The sequence below is a fragment of the Protopterus annectens genome, chromosome 7.part0, assembly GCF_019279795.1.
Source record: "Protopterus annectens isolate FY-2018-M chromosome 7.part0, PAN1.0, whole genome shotgun sequence".
Taxonomy (NCBI): Eukaryota; Metazoa; Chordata; order Ceratodontiformes; family Protopteridae; genus Protopterus; species Protopterus annectens.
In genome coordinates, this window is record NC_056739.1 from 1,362,741,367 (window position 1) to 1,362,768,431 (window position 27,065).

The window sequence follows — 27,065 nt, forward strand, 5'->3', positions numbered from 1 at the left end:
GGATTTCCTTATCTTCAGGTTCCTAATTTTACTTTTAAGTAGCGCTACATTTACAGCTAACATTTTATTTTAAACAATCAGAAATTACTCACATGCTTGACAAAAAGAACTGAAAATCCATTATGTTATTATAAAATAAGTCATGATAAAAAATGAAGCAAAAATAAACAAAAAGACAGCAATTAAACAATGATACAAAAGACAAAAATGCCTGTGAATGAAAGTCAAAGACCTAAGTTTACAGTTTTTGGTAAAACACATTCTTCTAAGAAGCAACACACTGTATTTAGTGTTCACTTTAGTTTTTATGTTTCATTCTGAATACACAGTGAAGAAAGGTAGTATTATAAGCAAGTATTTGGTATAAATAAAGGACCCTGCATACGATCAAGTCTAAAGGTGGAGTCTACAGCCATTATCTGTTTAAATAAAAGACAAATAAAACGAAGGAAAAGAAAGTACAATCCTGTAAGTAAACGTTCCATAACAGTAGCAGTGGCCTAAGACACTTAGGTCTTATCCCAGACAGCATACAGCTTTCAAAGCTTAAGGATGCCTTCCACATGCTCTAACAGTCAGGTCAAAGGGGATCTCCAATATAAAGATAGTAAGAGCATCAATTTGTTCAGAGTTTTTTTTTGCCTATAACAAGAGAGGCAAGAGCTTTGAAAGAATAATGCTAGGAAACGTACCTTATGGTAAACTATAAACAGTAAGGACTATACATCTACTCCCTAGCAATCCAAAAGGAAAACAGACAAAATAAGAAGGCTGGAGGGAGGAGTGGTTACTTCAATAGTGATCTGTTAGAACAGCTACTGTAATGGTAAATGTACTTACACAACTGTACTATGTTCAGCATTTAGATCACTGTTGCAGTAGCCTAAGCTATTTGGGTTGATTACCATAACTTGGAACTAAGAAGGCAGGAGGAAAAATGCATTAAGAATTCAGGAGCCACTAGAGAATGGTCCTAACAAGGCTTGTTCTGGACCTGGAAAAGGAATCTTATTTGCAGTGCTTTGTAAAAGTATGTACAGTGGGCCAAGTTGCCACCTCTATAATACTTCTAAAATCCACTGCTTTGCAGAAAGCCACCAAAGAAGCCAAAGCCCTTGTGGAATAGGCTCTAACCCTGCCTGGAAGTGGCTTATTATGATGAGTATAACAGTAGTAAATAGGATGAGACAGTCATCTGCAAATAGTCTGCTTTGACACTGCTTGTCTTTTCTCTTACCTTCATAGGAAACAAACATCTGATCAGCTTTCCTGAAGTCTAGAGCTTTGTCTAGGTAGTATCTGAGCTGTCTCTTCACATCCAGTTTGTGAAGAAGCTTTTCTTCATTGTGCTTATATTCAGGGAAGAAGACATGAAGATTAATAGTCTGGTTTAGGGTTTATTCTCAGACTACTTTAGGCATAGGTGAAGGGTTAGTTCTCAAAGAACCCCTGACCTTTTAAAAAATGAGGTAGGGTGACTCACCGTAAGATCTTGTAACTCAAATACTCTCTTAACAGAAATTTGAGCAATGAATAAAACAGTCTTCTATGCTAAGAGCCTCAATTTAGCCCGCGGAGCTGGTTCAAATGGAAGAAAAAAGAGTAAGCTTTTCAAGCAGAAAGTTAAGATCCTAAAGAGGAGCCATCTGTTTTCGTTGTGGGCAGATTTGCAACACCCTATATAAACAATAATTAATAATAATACAAAAATAAACAAGAAAGTAGTTAAAAAAGTTTTAATATAACTAATATCTTGAGTCAACAAACTCTTCAAATGGAAGCAAAACATAACAAAAAGACCCAGTATATACTTGGAACAACTTCCTCTAATTATTCAGTTTAAGCCATCCATCCATCAATTCCTTTTCCCATTTTTACACTTGGGGTTGGGGTGTCACTTCAAGAGTGACAATCATCTAGACCCAAGGTTCACACTGCTGGATGGCTAGCTTTGTTGCAGTTGTTCTTCCACAACACACACATACACACATGCACACTCACACCTACGGCCAGTTTAGAGCATTCAATCTACCTATTGCATGTCTTTGGTATGTGAGAGGAAACCAAAGCACCTGGAGAAAACCCACATGAACACAGAGAGGATATGCAAATTCCACATAGAAGGCACCCCAGCTGAGAATCAACCCATGGATCCTCCTCCTGTAGGTGATAACACTATCTGCTGCACTACTGTGACACCCTTCTAATTATTCAATTATCCTATGTGATACTTTCCAGGGAAGCCCAGGGTTCACACCATAAGGTTGTAATGTATTAAACTGCAAGATATGCATAATTTACCTAATAACAAAGATCTATATTTTTCTCCATAGCCAAATTCTTGTGAAGCTTGGCTCATACCAAAAAAAATCTTAAATATGAAACATTTCCTTGATGATAATTTCATAGATGTTTTGTTAGAGAATTTTTACAGTTTTATTTCTGCAATCTTTCAAATGTTCCATGAATCAGACTTTCACCATCCTACTTTAGTTTCCTATATAAAACATACTACAAGAGCACACTATGGCCTAAATTACCACAGAAGAATGGCATGAAAAACTGCTATGTACACTGAAATTCTCTAAAGGAAGAGACCAAAAAGCTTCTCTACTTACAAACTTACAAGCCTTGCTAACTCTACAAGGTTTGGTGCCTAAGTTATTAAATCCAACATAATCAAAACTGCTATAATCCAATCTGGAACTTAAAAGATGGGCTTATTCTATAAGAAATAGAAGGCCAAATAGGTAGAACAGCAGGCAAACTATTACCACATAATGAAACTTGCTAATGTACTTTAATCACTTGAAATATTTTTCAGAGATGTCATTAAATCTGTTTAATCTTTTTCTATTCTAACGCAGACACTACAGAAAAAAAAATCAAAAATGTTGTACAAACATGCTGCTTGTATGAATTTCTCCTTGGGTAAATAATAAGTTTAGGATTATAGCTGCTTCCCCTTAATATGGAATTAACAGCTATCTCCTTTCTGTGTAATGAAGTATAAAAAATACCTTCTCTTAGAGAAATCTTAACATCAAGAAATTTAATAGCTTGTAAATCAGAAATCCCAGAAAAATAAATCCCCAAGTTATGGAATTTAAATGTCATAACATGTCATCAAAAAGGTTACAGGGACCCTGAAAGCAGAAAAACCAACCAGTCTACATCTAACATAAAATTTAACATGATTAATATAAATGTCCATAGAATATATGTATTTTTTGAGAATAATTCATAAAAATAATTGCATATGAGGGTACAAAAACTTGCCGCCAAAGTAGTTCTCTGTTTCTGTGTATAATTATTATCAAAATAAAAATAATTATACATTAAATAAAATTCCAACAGTCATAAAAAAACATTGTTTTCAGGTCCATCTGGCAAGAAATAAGAAATAGCATCAATACCATACTTGTGTATGATGTCACTGTATAGATCCTGAACCTGATTCATAGCCATAAAGGAATCCTCTGAAACACCCAAAGTCTTTAATTTTTCCAAAAGTTCCAATGAACCCCTTATTTAAGTTACCCATTTTATGCAAAGGTTGTAAATACTGATCTAAAAGTGAACCTAACCTTTTAAACATAGTCCCACATAGAGAAATAATAGGTTGAAGAGTGGATTCATAAAAGTTTTATGAATCTTAGGAAGTCTGGAAAAACAGGTATATTCAAAAATCCCATCTGTAATATTTTAGATTGCTCATAAGAGAGTATACCTAAAGCATGACCTCTAGATATAAATCTTATGTTCACTAAACAAGATTTGAATGGGATCTTCAGTAAGTAACTTAGAAGCACTTGAGAGAACCTTTAAATAAGCCTGTTTATAAAATTAGACATCCACAATAACAATATTGTCCCCCTTGTCAGCTTCCTTAATCACAATTTTTCCTTCCTTACAAGAACGTTTGAGAACTTTCAAAGCAAGCCATTCATCTTTAGTATAATTGTAACTAGTATATATATATATATATATATATATATATATATATATATATATATATATATATATATAATTGGCTAACAATCTATGAACATCCTGTATATCTAGTTTTCATAAACTTCAATATAACTATTAGATCAAATGGACAGAAAGTTAGCTACCAACAACAGAACTATTTAAACTAGGAATAACATTTTCAGTAATGTCCATTCTTTCACAGGCTGTATGAAAGGAAACATTAGAGGGGGAACCCAGTGAAAATGAAGAGGACACAGAAGACTTCCTCTCCTCAAGCTGGACATGTAATACATCAGTATCATTGTTTACATTAACACCTTGACTCATAAAATAGTATCTAAGTTTGATTTTTTTGAGTAAGTTTATGAATATCAGTTAACACTTCCCATCCCTTGGGTAAAGCTGTAGGAATAAACTTCAGACATCTGCTTAGAATACTCAGTTGTGTTTGAGTTAAATGAAAACTTGATAAATTAAAAAAAAATTGCAAAGTATCTGTAAAGATGGATGATGCATCAGTTAAAACAGTGCTTGTTTACATAAATTAGAGTTAATAACAGCATTGGAATGAAAATGCTGAAAAATTATCTGAGCAGATTTTTTTAAAGCCTGCTGCTGATGTTTTGTTTTTGCCCTGCAATTTTAATTTCCACTTGCAACATACCTCTCAAAAACTGTTTAACTTGAGGATGGTTAGAAAGGGAGGATCGGAGGACAGGCAAGCGGAAATAAACAACTAGCCAAGGAATAAGAAAGGCCGGAGGACAGTATTTCACAGAAATAATCATGAACCAGAGGCAGTCAGGCCTGAAGAGGTTCCTGATCCTTGGACTAGCACCAACTAGAAAATCTTTTACACTTGCACATATATGATTTTCTAATAAGACTTTTTTGCTTCCTTTATTACCTGTTGCATGTCTTCAGAAAAAGGGTGCCCAAAAGGTTCTTTCATGCAGGCTGTCAGTTAAAGAGTTTTCTGATTAGAGTGCATCAAGCAACCCCTGTCTTGTGGGACAAATCCATTCTTTGGGGAAGCCTCTGGTAATTGATCTTGGTCAGACTGAAAAGAAGGGAGAACACTGTTGCCTGGGCCAAAAGGGAGTCACCACCAGTATTTTGGGGAGTCCCTCTGCATCTACAGAAGAACTCAGGACAACAGGAGAAAGGGTGGAAAAGAATTTAAGAACATTTCCGTCCATAGGGATGAACAAGCATCTGTCTTCCAGGCCTGTTTGCAATAAATCCTAGAGCAGAATATCTTTAGTTGTTTATTGTGAGAGGAGGTAAGTAGAACAACTTGAGGTGTTTCCTGCAGTTAGAACAAAACTTGGAAGACCCCATGATGAAGTTTCCATTAAAGAAGGTCTATCCTGGGCCTGCTTAGCTTGTCTGCAATGTCATTTTGCTTTGATTGAATATATGAAGCCTTCATAGTCAATCTGAGCTGAGTTGCTATCTCCCAGGATATCATAGCAAGTCTGCAATGCAGGTATGATATGATACCTTCTTCCTTACTTTATGTACCATATCACTGTGATATTGTCTGGATAAACCTGCAGTTTTCCATGGGACCAGAGAAGATTTAAAGCTTTCAAATTGCTGATCATGGCCACTATATCTCTGACATTGATGTGTTTCTGTCCATCATGAAGGTTCCACAGAGCTTGCAGTTTCACCCTTGTAGAGACTGTTACCTATGTCACGTTTGATGCATCTGTAGTGACAGACTTGAGCATGGTTGAGATGGAGAATGGGAAATCTGTATTGCAAGAAATCTGATTATCCAACAGAAAATCTCCAGTTTTACAAATCCCAGAACAGGGATCTGAAAAGGTAATTGGTGCAGATGCTGAGCCCAGACTGACCTGAGGTACCCCTGGATCTTCCTCATGTGGGGTATGGCCATGTCATGCATCCCCAAATCCTGTAAAATTTCCTTTCAGATGCATAGCATTGGTTGGAAAAACTTGGGAATGACTGTTGAAACGTCTCTACCTTGACATAAGGAAGAATTACTCTTTCTTGGGCAGAATCTAACAGACATCCCAGAAATACAATCCTATCAAATGGGATGAGAGAAGATTTTCGAAAGTCGGTTTGAAAAAAACAGACTGAGTAGAAGATTTTGAACAGCTGCTAAACACTCTTGACAGCTGGGAAAATAGTCTGCAAAGATAGGGAAATCATTCAAATATGGAAAAAATGGGAATGCCTTGAATTCTACAATAAGTAGTTACTAGAGTCAAACACTTTGTGAATACCCTTGGAAAAATGGAGAGTCCAAAGGGAAAACAGAGAATTGATCATGTAAGCCGGACACAGAACATATGAACTGATTGCAAACTGGAACGTGATGAAAATTATCCTTTAAGTCTAACTTTACAATTAAAAAACAAAGAAAGGGAAAGAGGCAGAAGGGATTGAAAGGAAAGCATTCCAAACTTTAGAATATTGACAAACTTGTTTAAAAGGAGAGCTCCAGTACAGACCTCCAGGATCAATCCCTTTTTGCTACCAGGAAAAAAACACTGGATAAAAGCCTTTCCCCATCTGGCAGGGAGATAATACTTCTGTTATTCCCTGTACAAGCATTAGATGTAGAGTCAGACAAAACAAGGATAGTTGGTTCACTGGACAAGAGGGAATCCCATGAAGGGGTAGGAGGCATTCCCATTGCCAAGTATATAACTGATGAAGTACGTTTAACACCCATTTGTCTGCCACATTCAGATGCCATAAGGAAAGAGGACGCCTGTGAGACAATGATTGGTTACTGGAGGGGGGCCTAAATATGCCCATAGTCATACTGACTGGGAGGACTGTCCTTAATTTTAGAGGCTTTTACATTTTTTTTGTTTGGGGGGGGGTGGCTCCTTGTTATTGTGTTTCAAATACATGTTTGATGGCTTCTTGCTCCTTTAATTGCTTATTGAAAAAAGAGAAATTTGCTTTTAATAAGGAGAGTTTTCAAAAAATATTAGGCATACCTTGACTTACCTTTCCCTTTTCATCACATTTCTTGAGCACCTTAGCTGCAGAAAGGGCAAGAGAACTTTGCTGTCCAAGTGAGAATTTACAATTTAACATCGTCAGGAAGGTTTTGAGAATGAAGCCAAGGCAACCTTCTCATTACTGACCCAGAAGCATCAGTTCTGGAGGAAGAATCAGCAGCATCATAAGCACATTTTGAAATATGCTTAGTCACAAGAGAAGCAGGTGTTAAAGGGAATTCAACATTTTTTTCACCTCAGAATAAGGTGGGTTAGCTATTAACTTTTGCACATTCTCAAAATATAAAACTAAATGTTTTAATATTTGAACATGTTAGTTTAAAATCCTGAAAGCTAAAGTAGCAGAACAATATGCATTCTTCCCTAACTTGCAAACATTTTCACATCCTTGCCAGAGGCAATGGGTTTAACAGCAGTACTCTATTTAGCACAAGCAGTTTCAGATAGGGAAATTACTCCTGGATTTGATATATGGCTGGAAAATATATTTTAGTCTGTGGAACCCTAATAAAACCACTCAGATTACCCAGGGGAAGGAGGAAAACTAACAGCAGTGAGAAAAATATTCTCTAAAGCAGACAAATCAGGAAGGGCAGCTACATATTTAGGCATATCCTACTGTAACAGATCATAATATATGTTCTTTTCAATAGGAATTTTATTCTTCTTCCATTAAAAAAACTCTTTAATCTTGGATATAGTCTTAGAAAAAGAAAAAATCTTCTGTAGGGCATTCTGAAACCATACTTTCCTCAGAATCAGAATGTTCAGATTGAGAAGAAATTCCTGAAGTATCACAATCACCTTGCAATTCCTGCTCTTCTGACTGAAAATCCAAGTCAGAAAGATAGTGAGAACTCTTTTCTGTTTCTTGAAAAAAAAGCAATAGCAAATTCCAGGCAATCATATCTGTGCTTTGAAATAGAAACAGAGGAAGGTAAGATTTTCTTATTATGTTCACCTTTTCTGAGAAACGTAAAATAACAAACTCAGAGTAGGCAAACTTGCCCCCAGATTCAGGGTCCCTATCTCAGCTGAGTGAAGGACCTTCACCTGCCCTTCCCTTGAGACTGACAAACGTTGTTCCCCTTTGTCCACCAAAAATATCCCTACAGATACAGAGGATGCGGCTCTCTTTCAGTCCTTATTGGCTGTAGGTGCAACATTAGATGCACCAGAGGAAAGATGAGAGGTATGACAAACCAAGATCAGCCAATGCAGGGTCACCCACTAGCAGCTGGAGTACAACAAGAGCCAGTCTGGTAACCCCAGACTTTTGTGGGCTGGAGAAGGTAAAACCACAGAAATTGGTAGCTGATGCATAGATAAGCTGTGAAGGATACCTCAAAGGTGGAGAGTGGAGCCTGAATGAGTCAGTAAAAGTAAAGTAGAGAGCAAGTGCTACTGAGGTAAGTAAACCACTGGGAGTCCCCCACACTCATAATATCGTGCCCTAAAAACATAAATCTAGACAACATGTAGGATAATTCTGACAAAAAAATAGAATTACTTTCACAAAAAATTTGCATAATTAATTTATACACAAGTTCCCTTAGAACTGCAATGACAGTCCATAAAAACATTCTGTTTCCTAGCAAGCACCACATTTTAGTCAGAAAAAGGCAAGTTTTCCTCAGAAAATAAATTTTAAAGGAAGGTTTTCCTTGACAGGAACTTACCTGCCCAACCTTGAAGGATTGGTAGCTAGCTTGACAGTTAATGGAACCTGCTGAAGGAGCATACTTCTGCAACAAACAATTTTGACTAAACTGGCTCTCTAATCATCTTTATTTTTGAGTTTTCCTCTAGCTCCTGACAGTTTCAGCATGTGGAAGTCACCCTTATGCTTTGAAAACTGTCTGGTCACTGGGGTGAGACCCAAATAGCTTAGGCTATTGCAACAGTGATCTAAATATTGAACATTAATTTGAACCACAAGAACTTAAAATACAAAAACTAATAAAAAAGTGTCACAGAGTATTTCAAATGTAGTAAATTAAAACAATTAAACCATTTAAACTGAGTTCATTACAGAATTTTAGAAAATAGGTAACAATGTCTATGATCTGACACAGTGACATCTCATATGAGGTGTTATACTGCATATGTATGGCTATCAATGCTGTGACAAAGTATTGCTTTGTTACAGATTTTACTTTATGTACTAGCAAGCAATTAAATTCAGTTTTCCATTGTACCAAACTGCTGTATAATCCTAGTCTGACCCAAAGAGAAGGGACAGATTATTTAAGTGGCAGAGATGTCCACACTGTAATTGCAAGTTCTTATCTTCCTAATAAGGTACCTCATTTTACTGGGCTTGAGGCCCCTCTATTACAATGACATATCTGTCAATCATCCAGGTGCTGCTCCTCCCATGTGGATGTGGGGATGGCACTGTATGGATCCATTATGACTTTTGCACAACGAATAATCATTACAATCAGGAAAAGACAAAGAAAGACAAAACAAGCTAATGTTAAACCCTTGTCTACATCAACATATGCAGGCTCTGGTGTTGTACCCTCCATTACTTCTGTCTGTCTTCATTGATATTTATTTCCACTGCTACCAGCTCTGACTACCTAAAAGAAGAGAAAAAAACAGAGTTTATGAAACAGCATGAAGTAAAAAAGTGAAAGAAAAAAATGGGGGAGAAAAGATAGAGAAACAGCAAAAGAAAACATCAAACTAGAAAAATAGATCACAGTCAGATCATAAGTACTAATACACAGTTGTATAAGTAAACTTACCATAACAGTAGATTTTGGACTAAATCAGTTTTGCAGAAGCATTAGCTATATAGTTTATATCTCAGACACATCGACCATAGTCAAACATAAATTTAATCAAAAACAAATGTTAAGTGCTGTCACAATCCTAAGCATGATGAAGTGCCTTGGAGCATAAAAGCACTCAATGTTTGTTTTTTATTACAGTTTATATCTTGCCTAGAATATAACTGTGAGCCAGTCTTCCAAAGCCTTGGTCCCCTACTATACATGTGCCCTGGCTGCTGGTTGTATGAGCTCCTAAACAATGTGGATCTTTACAGTAACATTAAAATGGCTGTATTGTTTTGGTTCCTTACATAGGCCATTCACATGCTGCAGACAAGGAAACAGATCTGTTGGAGAGACTTGCATTATAGATCTTTTTGCTGCCTGGAATACATAGTTCAGAAGCAATCGCAATGTGGAGTACAGAGATGTAAACTTTTTTTTTAGTTATCAGAAGAAGAACCAGATTCAATTAACTGGATCCTGCTCCACTTGTAGTGCCGCTGACTGTGGTTCACATTAAAACACATGAACAGTGACACTGATAAAGGTAATTTAAGTTACATCCTCTGCTCTGAATAATTGTATTCTGTTAGAGAGATGGCATCTTACAGTGTAAAGGGTGGCACTGTGACACTGATAAAGGTAATGTAAGTTACATCCTCTGCTCTGAATAATTGTATTCTGTTAGACAGATGGCATCTTACAGTGTAAACGTTGACACTGTGACACTGATAAAGGTAATGTAAGTTACATCCTCTGCTCTGAATAATTGTATTCTGTTAGACAGATGGCATCTTACAGTGTAAACGTTGACACTGTGACGCTGATAAAGGTAATTTAAGTTACATCCTCTGCTCTGAATAATTGTATTGTGTTAGACAGATGGCATCTTATAGTGTAAACTGTGACACTGATAAAGGTAACATAAGTTACATCCTCTGCTCTGAATAATTGTATTCTGTTAGACAGATGGCATCTTATAGTGTAAATGGTGACACTGTGACACTGATAAAGGTAATTTAAGTTACATCCTCTGCTCTGAATAATTGTATTCTGTTAGACAGATGAGATCTTATAGTGTGAACAGTTAATTTTCTTTAACTGTATAAAGATGTTAGCAAAGGGGACCAAAAAGAATGATAAAACTGTACCTGAAGACAAAACATCAAACTATTTGTATCCACTGGTAATTCTGTCTTCTTTTAAGTAATGCAATAATTGTTTTCTTTACAGATCTTTCTGATCAACTGAGTAATAGCTGAAAGAACTCCAAAAAAAAAACTGGTAAAATAACAAAAAAGCAAGCAGGCTGTAAGCACTCCAAACCACACCATTTATTGTGAGCACTTTCGTCAGAGACACTCACAGCAAGACGTTGCCCCGTTCGATTCTCAGCTAGAGCGTCTTCTGTGTGGAGGCATGCGTGAATGGGGGTGCCTTCATTGAAGGTTGTGCGTCAGGGCTGGTATCTTGGCTTGTAAAATTCCAGTACCAAACATTAGCGGACTGGAGTTCCGCTGTGGCGACCCCTAACCGGGATAAGCCGAACGACACAACAACAACAACAACTTTCATCAGAGACAATGCTCCAACTTCATCAGACAAAAGAAAATACAACAATTAACCACTTTATATACTTACAAGTGGATGCAATTAAACCAACCACAAATTAACCATCAGTAAATTACATTCACTAATTCATGTAGGGTTATAAAAACATCTAACTCCATTGTGGCAACAGTAAACAATTTAATTAATACAAGCTATCTTCTCCATTTACAATATGTATACTTAAAACCATATACAAAACACATCAGAAACCTATACACAAATACATGCATATAATAAAAATATATACGTTAAAGATTAAAAATTAACAAGGTGTAATACCCTTTCAGCTAAAATACTAGGGGAGCTAAACACATAGTTGATAAAAGTGTGGGTAATTATAAAGTAAAAATTTAAACTTGAATGATTTTTACTTAATTATTCCTACATTTAAAAATGCAACTTATGTACATGAATATATATATATATATATATATATATATATATATATATATATATATATGTGTGTGTGTGTGTGTGTGTGTGTGTGTGTGTGTGTGAATAAAAGACCAAAAAACATGGCCCAGTAGACAAGTATATATAAATGTAACCTTATGGTAAATATGACACTGACTGTAGGTAGGCAAACAAAGGCCAGTGTGACACTTACTGTAGAAAGGCATACAAAATATACTTAAACGCTTAGTTAGAAAAACTGAAGTGCTGGTGCACAAGCTATAGGCACTACCTAGCAAGTGCTTTAAGCTTTAAAAGGCATTTAATTGATATATATTCATTAAGGCCAGGAGGTATGTGGGCCAATGTGCAAACTTGCCACATAAGCTCACATTCCTCAAGCTTAGGTTTTATTATTTATTTTTTTATTTTACATTTGTTGACCGGGCTAGTCTAGCTGGACAAATATCCGTTTTCAGTAGAGGCCCAGGGAGAAAAGCTCCAAATTACAAGAAGTAAAACAATCATTAACAATAAAACATAATAAGCATAATACAATAAGTACAAAGGTGGACTTATGTATGAATTTACAGAAAACACAAACGAAAAAAAGCAGAACCACAATCTTTCAGAAAATATTTGGTTAACAATAAAATTACAAGGTAAAATTAAAGATTTAAGGTTCCTATGGACCTCCTCATATATTATGTTCTAACTGTTGTATGGCAACATCAACAGTCTCTATAATAGGAATAATCAACAGGGTTTCCAGGAGCATTGGGGGAACCAACACAATCAATGGCGGAACAGCAGGAACCAGGGACACCAGAGGAGATGCCAGAATCGGTGAAGGAAATGAATCAGGACAATTTAAAATTCCTTGTAAGTCTGGAAGGAGATTTTAAAATCTTTAATTTTACTTCTCCTGACATTAATAATGACATGGTAAATGTGTTTGTACCTGAAAGAAGGTCCAATTTAGTCAAAACTATCATTGGTTAGAAATTATTTGTATGCAAACTTAACATGACATGTCATGGGTGTTAATTCTTCACTCACTAATAACTTGAGTGTCTAGCTTATTTAACCATCCCCTTCAAGAGTCTTTGGCTATCTCTGAAAAAGTTTGTGAGATGGACCTAAGAGCTACGCTATCTAACAATTTGAACAGCATGAATGTTAAAAAGAATATTTCTTCTGATGAGTTAGATTTCATTAACTTGTTAAATTTATGTAATATCAGAGTCATGAAGCCTGACAAGGGTAGATGTCTGGTCTTTATGGACCAAACCAAATATATAAATCGAATGGAAGTTTATTTAAACAGTGATGTTTATGAGGATGTCAGCCTTAATGAAGTCAATGGCGCTTATAGGAGGATTAATAGCATTATTAATGATTTATTTCTAGAAGGGAGCATAGACATTGACACACTTCAGTATTTGACAATGCCAGAACCTATTATACCAACACTTTTTGGTTCTCCTAAAATCTACAAGGACCTAAATAACCCCCCATTCAGACCCATAGTGGATGGGAGGGGGTCTATTACGTATGCAAGTGCTAAATTTTTGGACAATAAGTTAAAACCTTATATAAAAATTGAACCACAAATCTGTCATGACTCATGGAGTTTCCTCGAGAACATCAACAACTTAGAATTTAATGAGAATTTTATCTTCCTCACGGTAGATATTAAAGATCTCTACACAGTGATACCACAAGAGTTAGGTATTGAGTGGGTTAGAGAATTTTTGCTCATGAAAGGGATGAATGGTGGAGAAATTTATGTCATCGAAACCCTTCTAGACATAGTCTTGTCTAACAATTCCCTATGATTTAATGGGCAATTTTTTCTTCAGAAAACAGGCATTGCAATGGGTTCACCCTGTGGTAGCAGTTTTGTCAACTGCGAGATGGCCTATTGGGAGAGAGTTTTTTTGTTTTAACAACACAGTGTTCAAAGATTACGTGGCTTGGTATACAAGATACCAGGATGACATGTGTTTCATTTGGAAAGGTGAGGCTACCCGTATAGAGTCCTTTATTGCAGATATCACCACTTTAACTGAGTTTCTGGAATTTACATTCCAAGTGGGCATAGATTCCATTAACTTTTGGACATATATCTGTTTAAAGATAGGGAGAATAGTAGATATGTGAGAACCATCTATCGTAAACCCACTTACTCAAATGCTTTTTTACATTTTTCAAGCAGCCATCCTTACCATCAGAAGAAGGCAGTTGTCAAGGGAGAGGTAGTTAGGGCTGCTAGGATGGTTTTGAGTGACAATGATTACATGATATAATGTGATTTGTTAAAATCTATGTTCCTCAAGAGAGGGTACCCACTAATTTATGTTGAACACATCTTCCGTGAGGTAAATACTAAAAGTCTGTCAGGGTATTTTAGACCTATTGTACACAAAGGCTATGAAGCAATATATAATACATCTTTTGAACAGCCAATTCAAAAGAGGGTGAACCCAACACTTGATACAGGTACAAGATTTCTTGTTACCTATTCTACAGATTCCAAAAATATTAGGGACATTCTTCTTAAGAATTGGACCATAATTTTGGAAGACAATGGTCTTAATAAAATATTGGAAGCAGCCCCGCGATTCATGTATAGGAGGGGACCCAATATGAAATGCCTGTTAGAGAAACAGAGAAAAATATGTAAGAGTAGTTTTGGTATGACAAAATGTGGTAGCTGTCCTCACTGTAAATTTATTAAGATGGGCAATAAACTTTGTATTAAGGATAGAACATACAATATAGAAGGCAAATTTAACTGTGACACCAAAGGGGTAGTCTATGTAGCCTAATGCGAGGGGTGCGCATCATACTACATTGGGAAAACCAAAAGAAAAATAAAACAAAGGATAGACGAACACCAGTACAGCATACACAAACAGATTACTACAAAAGCGTTGGCAAAACACATTTTAGATCACCCCACTCACAAGTTTGTGTTTGCAGTAATACAACAGATAGAACATAATATACGAGGAGGTCCATGGGAACTTAAACTTGAGGAATGTGAGCTTATGTGGCAAGTTCACACATTGGCCCACGTACCTCCTGGCCTTAACGAATATGTATCAATCAAATGCCTTTTAAAGCTTAAAGCACTTGCTAGGTAGTGCCTATAGCTTGTGCACCAGCACTTCAGTTTTTCTAACTGTTTAAGTATATTTTGTATGCCTTTCTACAGTAAGTGTCACACTGGCCTTTGTTTGCCTACCTACAGTCAGTGTCATATTTACCATAAGGTTGCATTTATATATACTTGTCTACCTGACCATGTTTTTTGGCCTTTTATTCACACACACACACACACACACACACACACACACATATATATATATATATATATATATATATTAATGTACATAAGTTGCATTTTTAAATGTAGGAATAATTAAGTAAAAATCATTTACGTTTTAATTTTTACTTTATAGTTACCCACACTTGTATCAACTATCTGTTTATCTCCCCTAGTATTTTAGCTGAAAGGGTATTGCACCTTGTTAATTTTTAATCTTTAATGTATATATTTTTATTACAATGCCTATTTCACCCATATCAGCATACCTAAAACCCCTACTCTTTTTCTCAATTCTTCCTTTCCTTCTCCTTCCTTATATCCCAACTGCTTATGAACATTTAGCTACTCTAATTACCACCAACCCTCTAAACAAACATCCCTACCAGATTTATCAGCCACCCTTAAACACATTAACATAACATCTATAACCAGCTATCTCCTCCCAAAGTATCATTGAGTTATCCATATTACCTATAAACACTACCAAGTCAAGAGAACTCATAACATACTGAATCTTTCCCTAATTCACACTTTTAGACTACACCAATACCTCCTACTGGATGGCGACATTCATCCCAGTCCTGGTCCTACCAATAATGTTCTTCCTAACCCAGTTAGACCCTCTCCTTCCTCCTTTCACACCCCTACAAGACCTCCTAATCCCCTCTTCATAGCTCACCTAAATATACAAAGTGTAAATAACAAAGTGACTCACCTTCATGCTCTACTGGATGTTCATGACTCTGACATCCTTTGCCTTACTGAAACTTGGTTAAATCCAGCAACCCATGACTATGAAATCACCCCTCCAGGATATAGTATCTTAAGAATGGATCGCCTTAATAAGAAGGGTGGGGGTGCAGCCTTAATTTACAAATAAGGGCTCCAAATTACCCAACTAGATACTCACCCACCATCTCATACCAAAACTGAAATTCTCATCTCTAAGCTACAACTAAATACTAGTAAGTCCATCTACATTATTTGCTCATATTTTCCTCCAGGTAATAACATTACCCCCCTAGAAAATCTCCTTAGCTGGCTTTCCAGTAACTTTCCTCAAGAAACCATACTGCTAGGCAACTTTAATATAGGTTGGAATACCTGTAATACTGATAACCCAACTAACCACATAAACCTACATGGCTTCTCCCAAACTATCACCTCACCCACTAGAATCCATAAACCTACCTGTAAAGAAAGTGCCTTAGATTGGATTCTAATAAATACACACTCCCCAACTTATTTGTCAGGCATTATCCCAGAAGACATTAGTGATCACTCGCTAACTTATATAATTAGACAAAAGAGTAATATTCCTTACCCCTCAACTTTCAGAATAACTCGCTCCAATAAACATTTCAACCCTGAACATTTCCAAAATGAGCTTAGTGTGTGCAATTGGTCACCCCTAAAACACCTCCAGCTAGAGGAAGCAGTGGCATACTTCAATTCTAAGTTCCTAGAAATCTTGAACTACCATGCCCCCTCTTGCACTCTTAGAAACAGAACAAAAACAGCTCCATGGCTCACTAAGGAAACTAAGCAAAGAATTCTATTAAGAAACAAAATTTGGGCCAAATGGCGAACTTCTAAAGACCCATCTGATCATTTAAAATTTAAACAACTTCGAAACTCTACTAAAGCATCAATATTATTAGATAAAAGAAACTTCTACTTTCAACTTCAACAGACCAATTAACACAGTCCACAAAAATTAATAGACTCCTACATCCAGGCAACTCTAAGACACCAACCCCGTCAGGTATTTCCCAAGAGACTCCCAAACAAATTGCTGATACATTTAATATCTTCTTTACTGAAGCCATCCAGTCACTTGCTAACTCTCTACCTCCTGTATCCTCTAATCTCCCCACCTCCTTAACTAACTCTCAACCTACTTTGCAACTACAACCTGTCCCTACATCCCTCATCTGTAACCGTCTTCAAAAACTCAAACCTTCTACCCCCTCTGCTGACCTCTTACCTGCTAAAGATCTGCAAATAGCAGCTAAAGTTGTAGCTTATCCTATCTCTATCCTAATAAATAGAACCATAACAGAAGGTACCGTCCGATCCATATGGAAAGTCTCCCATATAATCCCCCTACACAAAGGTGGCAACTCAACTGAACTTTCTAACTTTCGTCCAATTGCCCTCCTCTTTCCCTTAGCTAAAATCATGAAAAAATGCATTCACCGTCAACTGTTAGACGACCTTTTACAAAATAGACTATTAGCTAGCTTTCAGCATGGCTTTAGACCCTTCCACAGCACCACTACTGCCCTCCTATCATTTTCTGACCACATTAACAAAAACCGTAACAATAACACCTTCTCCTCTGCAACCTTTATTGATCTCTCAAAAGCATTCGACATGGTTAACCATGACCTATTGTTGAATATTCTTAAGTCTTTCTCACTTGATACTCAAGCACTTCAGTGGTTCAAATCCTACTTCGATAACAGGCAACAAGCAGTGCTTTGGGACAACAGTCTATCCACCCATCTTCATGTCACCCTTGGTGTACCCCAAGGTTCTATTCTAGGCCCTCTTCTATTTTCCATCTTTATAAATGATCTAACTATAAGTATCCCCCAAGCTACATGCACACAATATGCAGATGACTCCATATTAACATGCTCAGCTACAGATCCATCTGAACTGCAGTCCCTCACCCAAAATGTCTTTGAACTAGTAGAAAAATGTTTTTTACAGTGTTGTCTTCTCCTTAACCCCAAAAAGACTAAACTATTGATCTTTAGTCCTACACAAAAGTCCACCCCAATCAACCTCATTATTAAATCTAATAATGGCACAATCATATCTCAAGACACTACCACCGAACTCTTAGGAGTAACTATTGACCACAACCTGAACTATGATACTCATATCAATACTACAATACAATCAGTTAACTGAAGACTAGGCTCCATCTATAGAAATAAATCCTTCCTTACTCCCATAGCTAGAAAAATTACTGCCCATACCCACCTTATCTCCACCCTCTTCTATACCTCTCCTATATACACAAATCTATCTAAAAGCAACTTCAACAAACTGGCAATCTCCTAAAATAACATTGCCAGATTTGCTACCGGCTCCCCTTTCAGAACCCACCACTGCCAAAACCTGAAGCAACTGGGTTGGCTGGAACTGCCTAATCAAATTATATTCCACCAACTGACTATTGCTCATAAAACCCTTTATAATCCATTTAATACATCAATTCTCATGAGTCTAATCAGCCCATATAAAAATCTCACAAACCTATGTTCAGCAAATAAACTACTGGTATCTAGACAAAAGCCCAACAATAAAGCAGGAGATTCCCTTTTCTCTAACACTGTGGGAAAAAGATGGAACCTTCTACCTGTTGAACTCACATCTCTTTCTTCAACTGCACTATTCAAAAAGAAACTCAAATTACACCTTACAACCCACTGGCTATGTTCTTGTACTAACCCTGACTAAGATTTCTCTTCCTGTCATCCTAGATTATAGCGCCAATTTAATACTCACTCTATAGCCACTTTAAGACCACTACCTTCTTAGTTAGACTTTTTATACCCTTCAAAGACTGTATTGTTATTTTACTGCCTTATAGCTAAGTCACTGCCCTTAACTAATTCTCCAGTCTTGCATATATCTATTCTATTTTCCTATGCCTTATTTATAATTTTCTCTTGTGAATGTCCTACATCCTTCCGAATACTCTTTCTTCTACTATTTTTTGGTCAACTACACACACACAAAAAAAGGGCTTTTCTATTTTTTTGCTGTTTTACTATCATGTATGCTAAGTTACCATGTGAACCTGTTGTGTCTTACAAGTGTACTGTAACCAAAGTTGTAATATTTTGTTTGTTCTTGTTTTTTTATGTGGAGCTTTTCTCCCCGGGCCTCTACTGAAAATGGACATATATCCAGCTAGACTAGCCCGGTCAACAAATGTAAAATAAAATTACATTTTATGTAATTACATGTATTTGTGTATTGGTTTGTGATATGTTTTGTATATGGTTTTAAGTATACATATTGTAAATGGAGAAGATATCTTGTATTAGTTGAATTGCTTACTGTTGCCACAATGGAGTTAGATGTTTTTATAATCCTACATGAATTAGTGAATGTAATTTACTGATGGTTAATTTGTGATTGGTTTAATTGCATCCACTTTTAAGTATATAAATTGGTTAATTGTTGTGTTTTCTTTTGTCTAATTAAGTTGGACGAAAGCGCTCACAATAAATAGTGTGGTTTGGAGTACTTACAGCCTGCTTGAATAATAGCTGAAGCTATAAAATTTTGTATGATTATTTCAAGCAGAAGGCCTTTCAAGAAGGTCACTTTGTACAGTTTTTTTAATAAAAAATGTACATATGTCTATCTATGATGTAGCTACATAACATTACAGGATCAGTCAGCCTATGAGAAAAATAAACTTTCACCACCGAAAACAAAACACAAAAATGGGGAGTTGCTGATTTAATAAGAAATAAAACAGAAAATTAATTATTCAGGATTTCTCGAACAATCCCTAGACAAATGACTTCTAATACTTAGAAAAAAAATAAAAACAGTACAATTCAAGAGAAATAAATAGGCATAGTTTTTCTCACAGAAGCTAAAGAAACCTTTGAATATCAGTTCATAAAGATACATAGCTTAGGAACTTAATTGCTTTTAGATGCTGTGCCAAAGTGGCAAGCTTGCATCTGTTCTCTATTTTCCCATATAGTCTTTTTGTCAGCAACAGGAAAGTTTGCATGAAAGCCGGGAATACTCACAGAACTTCATTATACGTTTTATTTTTTAAGCTTGAGGAAATCTGCTGTTTTAGCCCAAACTAGTGTAAAGGGGACATTATTACTGACAATATTTAGTGATTCACCACAGAAGAAATCAACAGCTTTATAAAACAATGTTTAGAAATCAGTTGTAATCAGTTCTTATTGGAAAGTCCTTAATTCTAATTGGAAGACAATACAAATAATAACTTCATGTGATGATTACTCCAGCTCCTTTCTGTAATAATGGGATTCCAAATTGTGAGTCAGTGGGTTAAATAAAAAAAAAACTACAAAAATACAGCAGCACAGTGAATATTGAAAATTACTGTTTTTTTTCAGTTTTGCTTTCTGCAGGGGGAAACTCCCTGTACACCCCACACTGCCACTACTTATATATACTAACTCTAAGTTCAACATACCTCAAAGGAAAAGGAATACTATGGTCAAATGACATACAAGGGCAAATGTTACTATTGCTGCCTCACAGCTAGTTTTTCTCTGGTTTTGTTCATTTACTGTTGAGTCTGTATGTCCTTTCTGCATCCATATGGCTTTGTGCCACAGGCCCCGGTTTCCTCCTGCATCTCAAAAAAAGATACAGAAAAGTGAACTGGTAGTCATGGAAATTCTCAGTAAGTGTGTGTTTGTGTATGTGAGTGTGAACACATGCACATATGTATGTGTGTATGTGTGTGGTGTGTTTGTGTGTATGTGTGTGTGTGTGTGTGTGTGTGTGTGTGTGTGTGTGTGTGTGTGTGTGTGTGTTTGTGTGTGTGAGCACACCCATGTGTATGTGAGTGAGTATACATGTACGTCTGTGTGTATGTGCATGTAAATGTGCTTTGTGTATGTCCGTGTAAGTGTGCTGTGTGTATGTGCATGTGGGTGTGTATGCGTGTTTGTGTGTGTCTGTGTGTGTATGTAAACATCCAATAATGGACTGGTGTCTTGCCTATTACTTGTTGTCTTCCTTAGTCCAGTTGCTTACCTTTATAGGCTCCAGCGCTTACATGACCCTGAGAAAGATAAAATGGCTGTCAAAGAATGAATGAAATGAATGAGGATTATTCAAGTAACAGCAAAAAGAGTGGGGTTAGTATAGCAATCAGACATCACACATAGAAACGTAAAATTGATAGCAACCATTTCAAGGATCTTTTATAGAAGTAACTCTGATCCAGTCTTCACATCTGTCCTATTGGAAAGGCTGACAGCCTAATACAATTTCTAACCAGCAACATAATTTAACACAAAAATGTTTCTATAAGTTGTCGGCTATTACTGGAAGTTCCAGCTGTTGCTAGGTTTTCACAAACAGCAATCTGATTTTGCTGAAGTAACAAATTAAGACTCTACCTGGTGGTATATGTCACCAGACAGCAACATATCTTATTTAAATGTGGGAAGTGAGGCATTTGGATGTCAAGGTGAGACTGCTATGGAGAACTATTGACACACTTAAATATTTAGTATGTTGCAACTCTTGTACCTTATTTTGCCTTTTCTGAGAAATACTTATTTACCTAAATAGGTCAGGGGATATACCAGATCTCCAACATTAAAATCAGACTTGAACTGAATGCTGGGGGTCTGTGGCTGCAGCATATCGAGTGTAGAATTTGGACATCTGGTAGTTGTGCAGAGAACTGATGATTCTTCTTTAGTGCTGCCATAATGAATACTGTGGGAACAAATGGATGTAATGGGAACACCAGGATTAACACTGAGGTCAATATCAAAGGCTATTAACAGTAACTGACCAGTTACTGAGTTACGATGATCAGTCAGTTGTACCAGAGGGACGCTGCAGAAATGAAAAAAAAAATAATCACAAAAATGAAGACTGCAGGATATAGTATTATAAATATCACCTTGGGTCTATCCTGAAAAGACACTACTAGCCTAATGGGACTAACCCGGTCAGCAAAGAATAAATGATAAAACAAAATGCTTTGCATGTTTTGTCTAGGTTAAGTAAACAGATCATATATGGGCATTCAGAATAATAAAAACGATGTGGTACCATCTGTATGACTGGACCTACATAGTGAATATTATTGTCCAAAAGCAGCTATTATATATATGGCAGCAAAAAAAAAAAAAGTTTAAGGATACTTGCATGTCCATGGAGACGAGTGATGGAATATGTTACACTTGAACACTTGAGCTGGTTCCCTCAACAGAAGGCTATAGAAGTGAGGAAATAGAAAAAGAAAGAAGGATTTATGTGTGTTTGCTTTTGCAAATCTATAGATTTAATTAGTAAACTACAGTATGTGTCAAAAAGAGAATATATTTCTGAAATCATCCAGTGATGCTAACTGTATTTTTTATTTTGAACCCTCTGCAAAAATGAAACATTATCATGTATAATAAATGTCAGTTCTAATTGGATATTCATTTAATTTCAGACTGTAAAAGAACTTGGAGTAATCCAGGACAAATGTATTACAAAAATAAGAGAGGCAATGAAGCTCTTCCCTCTCGGTAGTTTCCCGGTTATCTTTTCTTCTATTGACCCTCTTTAAGAAATGACCAAAATGATCCATGCAACTTGAAGTGATTCTGCACAGTGCCTTCCAAGAGCATCTGCTTTCACACATTATGAGGTCATTCAGTTGATTCATTATTGTCTGCAGTACAGCATACTAGCTATTTGTTATGGATTCATTGGCACCACCTTTTATATATTCTGCCAGCTTCCTGCTGCTGCTGCTAACAGTGTCTTATATAATGTAATAGTCTTGACAGCCTAATTTCATTCACTGCCATATCACTCAATGATCCCATCAACAGCCAACAACATCCCATTGGCTCACAGCAGGCCATAGTTGAGTTATTTTCTTCATTTTCAGATGAAAAAATGTCTAAATCCTCTAAAAAGAAACACAAAACAAATTTTACCAGATAAAGGCTATGTGCAAGTTTGCATTCAGCTGTGTTACACTGAAAAAGTATACAGTAAATACTACTACTAATAATAATTGTTTAATTTTTAAGGCAAATAAAACCTGCATGACCTTGCTTTTTGCACATTTTACAGGCTATTCAAGCAGTAGATAACTTCTAAAATGTGGATTATGTTGCTTTTACCAAATGTGGTGTTTTTAGGCTATAAGAGTAGAGCCCAAATGACCGAACTTGACCAAATAAGGTAATTCTAACATTCCCAGCACTCAGACAAAACTTATTTCTGCCACACAGTAGCATTATTTCAAACATAAGTAATTTTCCTTTTTAAATTATGCTACTGTATGGAGGAACTGCCTTTCATTTCTTTCTCTGCTTTGTGATGCTTTGTCACTGGTGAGGCAGATACATTCATACATGTACACACACACTATAGATGTACTGGACATTCCTTGACTGCATTTGTACACCATTTAACCTGCAATACACAACACCATTTCACCACTTACCACTGGGCAGTTTATACTTTTTATCAACTTAGCATGAGTACCATAACTAAGGACAACAGGTACAGGAAAGTCACTAACTCTCTGACCCCTCTTGACAGCTTGCATAATGGTATTATCTGTACTTTGACAGGATATTTGGAAATTATGCAGTGGAAAAATATGCTGCTGGATACAATGGAAAAGACTCTGTCTGGATCCTTAGGGAGGATGACACCCTAGTTGTCACAATGTAGTATCCCTGTAGTTTTTTTTGATGATCATCACTTCTGTTTTTTCTCTGCTACTAACATACAATACCTTTTGAAATACAATACCTTTTGAAATCATTGTTACCAATCTGCTTAGTTGTTGGCTTGTTATTGGTGTGAGAGCTTCATGTTTAATGCAGTGAAACATTACCGAAGGAATGCTTTTCAGAGTTGTCATTTGCAATTACTTAAACAGCATGAAAGTAATTAACAGAAAGCAAGAAATGATGGCATTTGTTTAAATAAATTATTCAAAGATGAAACATAATCTAATATGCAATGCATTGAATGTAAGTACTTGCTTTTCCTTTTACATATTAATTGTATGATGCTTTTTATTTTCGCAGCAGCAAAGCATTAATCTGTACATTTTTAAACTGATAGCTAAGGTTACAGAGATAACTGAAATTGCTTCTCTCCTTTGGTAATGCATATTTTATTATAGTAAAGAGGTGCTCAGTAACCAGTCAGATTTATTTGCTTACTTAGAACTATTGCTGTTTTGCATAATTATTGTTATTCATTTCTTATCTGCATAGATCACATAGTGCATATGACCCTTTACTGAGAACGAAACAAACTGCTTATTTATACTAAATGGAACATTTTTGGCCTCAATACATGGTGTTTCCCAAGATCTTCATTAGCAATTGCAAATGGATCTTATAATACATGCATAATTAAAATGTTTTGTTTTACTTTTGCATAGGAGACTGTATGAATTAATGCCCATGGTTTAATCTAATGACATTTTTTTTTTGTGTAAGCAAGTGTCTTTTTATAATTAGAGACCACAATGTAATGAATAGTTTTATTTAAGAAAATGAATGTTCAGAGGCATTTGAGAAATTTGAAGGTGAGGGTAGCTGTACATTTTGTTCTTGTTTCTATGGCACAATGCTAATTAAAGGTAAAGGCAATAAATCAAGAGGTCTAGACATTGTTTACCAAAAGAAATGGAAAATTAAAAGGTACAAGGGCAAGCAGCTCAGTAAAAAAATAAAGTTTGAAATTATTGGAAGCCAATAAGGGATAACAGCTTTTCTGGTAAATACTTTAATGCATTTACTAGAACAGTGTATAATTTAGTTTTATTTAAAGATAACTAGTACATTTTTCTTAATGCTAAATGCTAAAGGTTAATATTCTCAGAAAGCATACAAGTTTTACATATTTGTGAGAGAATAAGGATAAGACAAGAGCAGATAATTAGTGTAAGTAGGAGCACAGGTTGTAACATGCAGCTTAGCATGGATAATCTTAATTTTAGGTTAATTAATGCCTGTGGGTGCAGATGCTGATTTGGCAAATTGTTCCTATCAAGAGGGTTAAACTTCATTATTTGAAGATGCACATAGTTCTACTTGCTTCTTTTAATTTAATGGAAGTGTGTTTGCTTTTTTTTTTTGTCTGAAGTTTTTCATTAAAACAAATAGTTTTGTAAAATGTGACATAGGTTCAAAGAGAATGACAAGAAACAATTGTATAAAGGATCAAACTGCCAAACATCAGACATTTAAAAAAGCTTTCAAGCTGTGGTGGTGCAGCGGTAGCATTGTCACCTCACAGCAAGAGGTTCTCCTGTTCGATTCTTGGCTGGAGCGCCTTCTGTGTAGAGTCTGCATGTCCTTCCCGCAGTCAAGTGGCGTTCGAAAGACATGCATGAATTAGTGTGCCTTCGTTGAAGGTTGGGTGTCAAGCTGGCAGCTCGGCACTGTAAAAATCTACTGTCAATCATAAGCGGACTGGAGATCTGCTGTGGTGACCCCTAACCGGGAAAAGCCGAAAGAAGAACAACATATGATAAGTGAAAATAATAGCTTCTTATCATAATGGCTACACTAAACATATTATTTTGGAATGTGAATGACCTCACTGTTATAGACAAAAGGGTAAGAATATTAAATTATATTAAGAAATATTAAGAAATGCAGAGTGCAAGTAGCAATGCTTAATTGAAAGATTTGACACACATCCAATAATTATTGGAGATCATGTGCCAATAACAGCTAAGATAAAAATGCAGGGTAATGAGTAAAATGAGACATTGGAGCTTTCCTACCTGCCTATTAAAAAGAAAGGAATTTAAGAAATAGGTAGTGGAAATTATTTGAGAGGTATTTGGGAAGATAGCAATTTCTTCAGAAGTTATAGCTAATGAGTAGGATAAAATGAAAGTGGAGTTTAAAAATAGGGCAGAAATAAAAGCAAAAGAGATATAGTTAAGAAGTAACAATAATTATATAGAGGGCTGACAAAGGGTGCATTCTGTATCAGGGATTGATATTGGAGTATAGGCAAAGAAAAAGAGAAAGGGATCATGGAATCCTAAGTGAAAGAGCTCTCTGATATAGTTTTTAGTTGATGACCCGAGACAGGTGCTGTCACCATGTAATTTCTGCCCAGACTAGAGTCAAGCACAACTGGGTCTACTTTCCCAGTTGATTCTGACAAGCCCCTTATCTTGGCTGTGGTTTCACTAGATAGTAGGCAGGAACAGTGGGAATCTCATTCATCCATTCATGTGCCATCACTAATAAGATGATGAGGCATTTGGCTACCTTTAGAGAGTTATAGTTACCCCCTCAAATTACCCTTACTTCATTGAATTCCTTCACATTTACACTTAGAACACTTAGCAGAAATCACACCATGCTAACAACCATCTCAGGCTTTTGCAATGCTTTGTTTTAATTAAACAGTTGGATTCCCCTGGAACACACAAGTTCTAAATCTGATGACGAGGGTGCTGCTAAAAAGGTATAGGTAGGACATATAAAATATTGATGTGTAACCAGTCACCCTTAACCTGCTTCCCCAACACATCAAAGTGACTGTAGTAAACATCTTTGCCACTCTGGCCAATATATAAAAATACTTCAAGAGACACTGCCATCTGAAGAATCTGAACTTGCAGGATTTCATAACATGTCTACAGGTCATAATTAATTTTAACTTCATACTCTGTGAAAGGAGCACAACTTTCTGTCAAAATAGTCATCAACTTCTGGTAGAGCTGATTCAGCTGATTAAATATCAGGTAATTGAAATTTACTGGCTTTGCCTGTACAAGATCATGGTACAGTAGGGATCAGGGAGCACCTTTTGCCCCCACGTATGCAAACCTGACAATGGTCAAATTTGAATTAGAATATATATATATATATATATATATATATATATATATATAAATATGATAAAGAAGCCAAAAACAAATCCAAAAGTTTTATTTAAGTGCTTTCGTTTCGTCAATAAGAAATTTCATCAGAAAGTGACAAAAATGCATACTACCCAGCTTAAATACTCCCCCTAATTAGCTATTTAAAGTGCTACCTGCATTTTGTATAAAAACACAGAAAAAATGTAAACATTCCACCTCTATAGAATAATACAATAATAAATAATACTTATACATCCTTCCTAATACCTCTTAGTTCAAGAAAATATACAATATAATTCATAAATTTATATAGAAATATATATAAAAATACATGCGCT

General features: G+C 36.0%; 1 protein-coding gene across 1 annotated transcript in view; it reads right to left on the bottom strand.

Moving 5' to 3' along the window:
• Window positions 1-4,017: 4,017 nt before the first annotated feature.
• Window positions 4,018-27,065, bottom strand: part of CTXND1 (cortexin domain containing 1) — a 129,435-nt gene continuing 106,387 nt past the window's right edge. The window contains exon 2 of the mRNA XM_044077972.1: window positions 4,018-9,571. Within this exon, the coding sequence (XP_043933907.1) occupies window positions 9,338-9,517 (180 nt within the window). The 5' untranslated portion in view covers window positions 9,518-9,571 and the 3' untranslated portion in view covers window positions 4,018-9,337. The remainder of the gene's footprint in view (window positions 9,572-27,065) is intronic.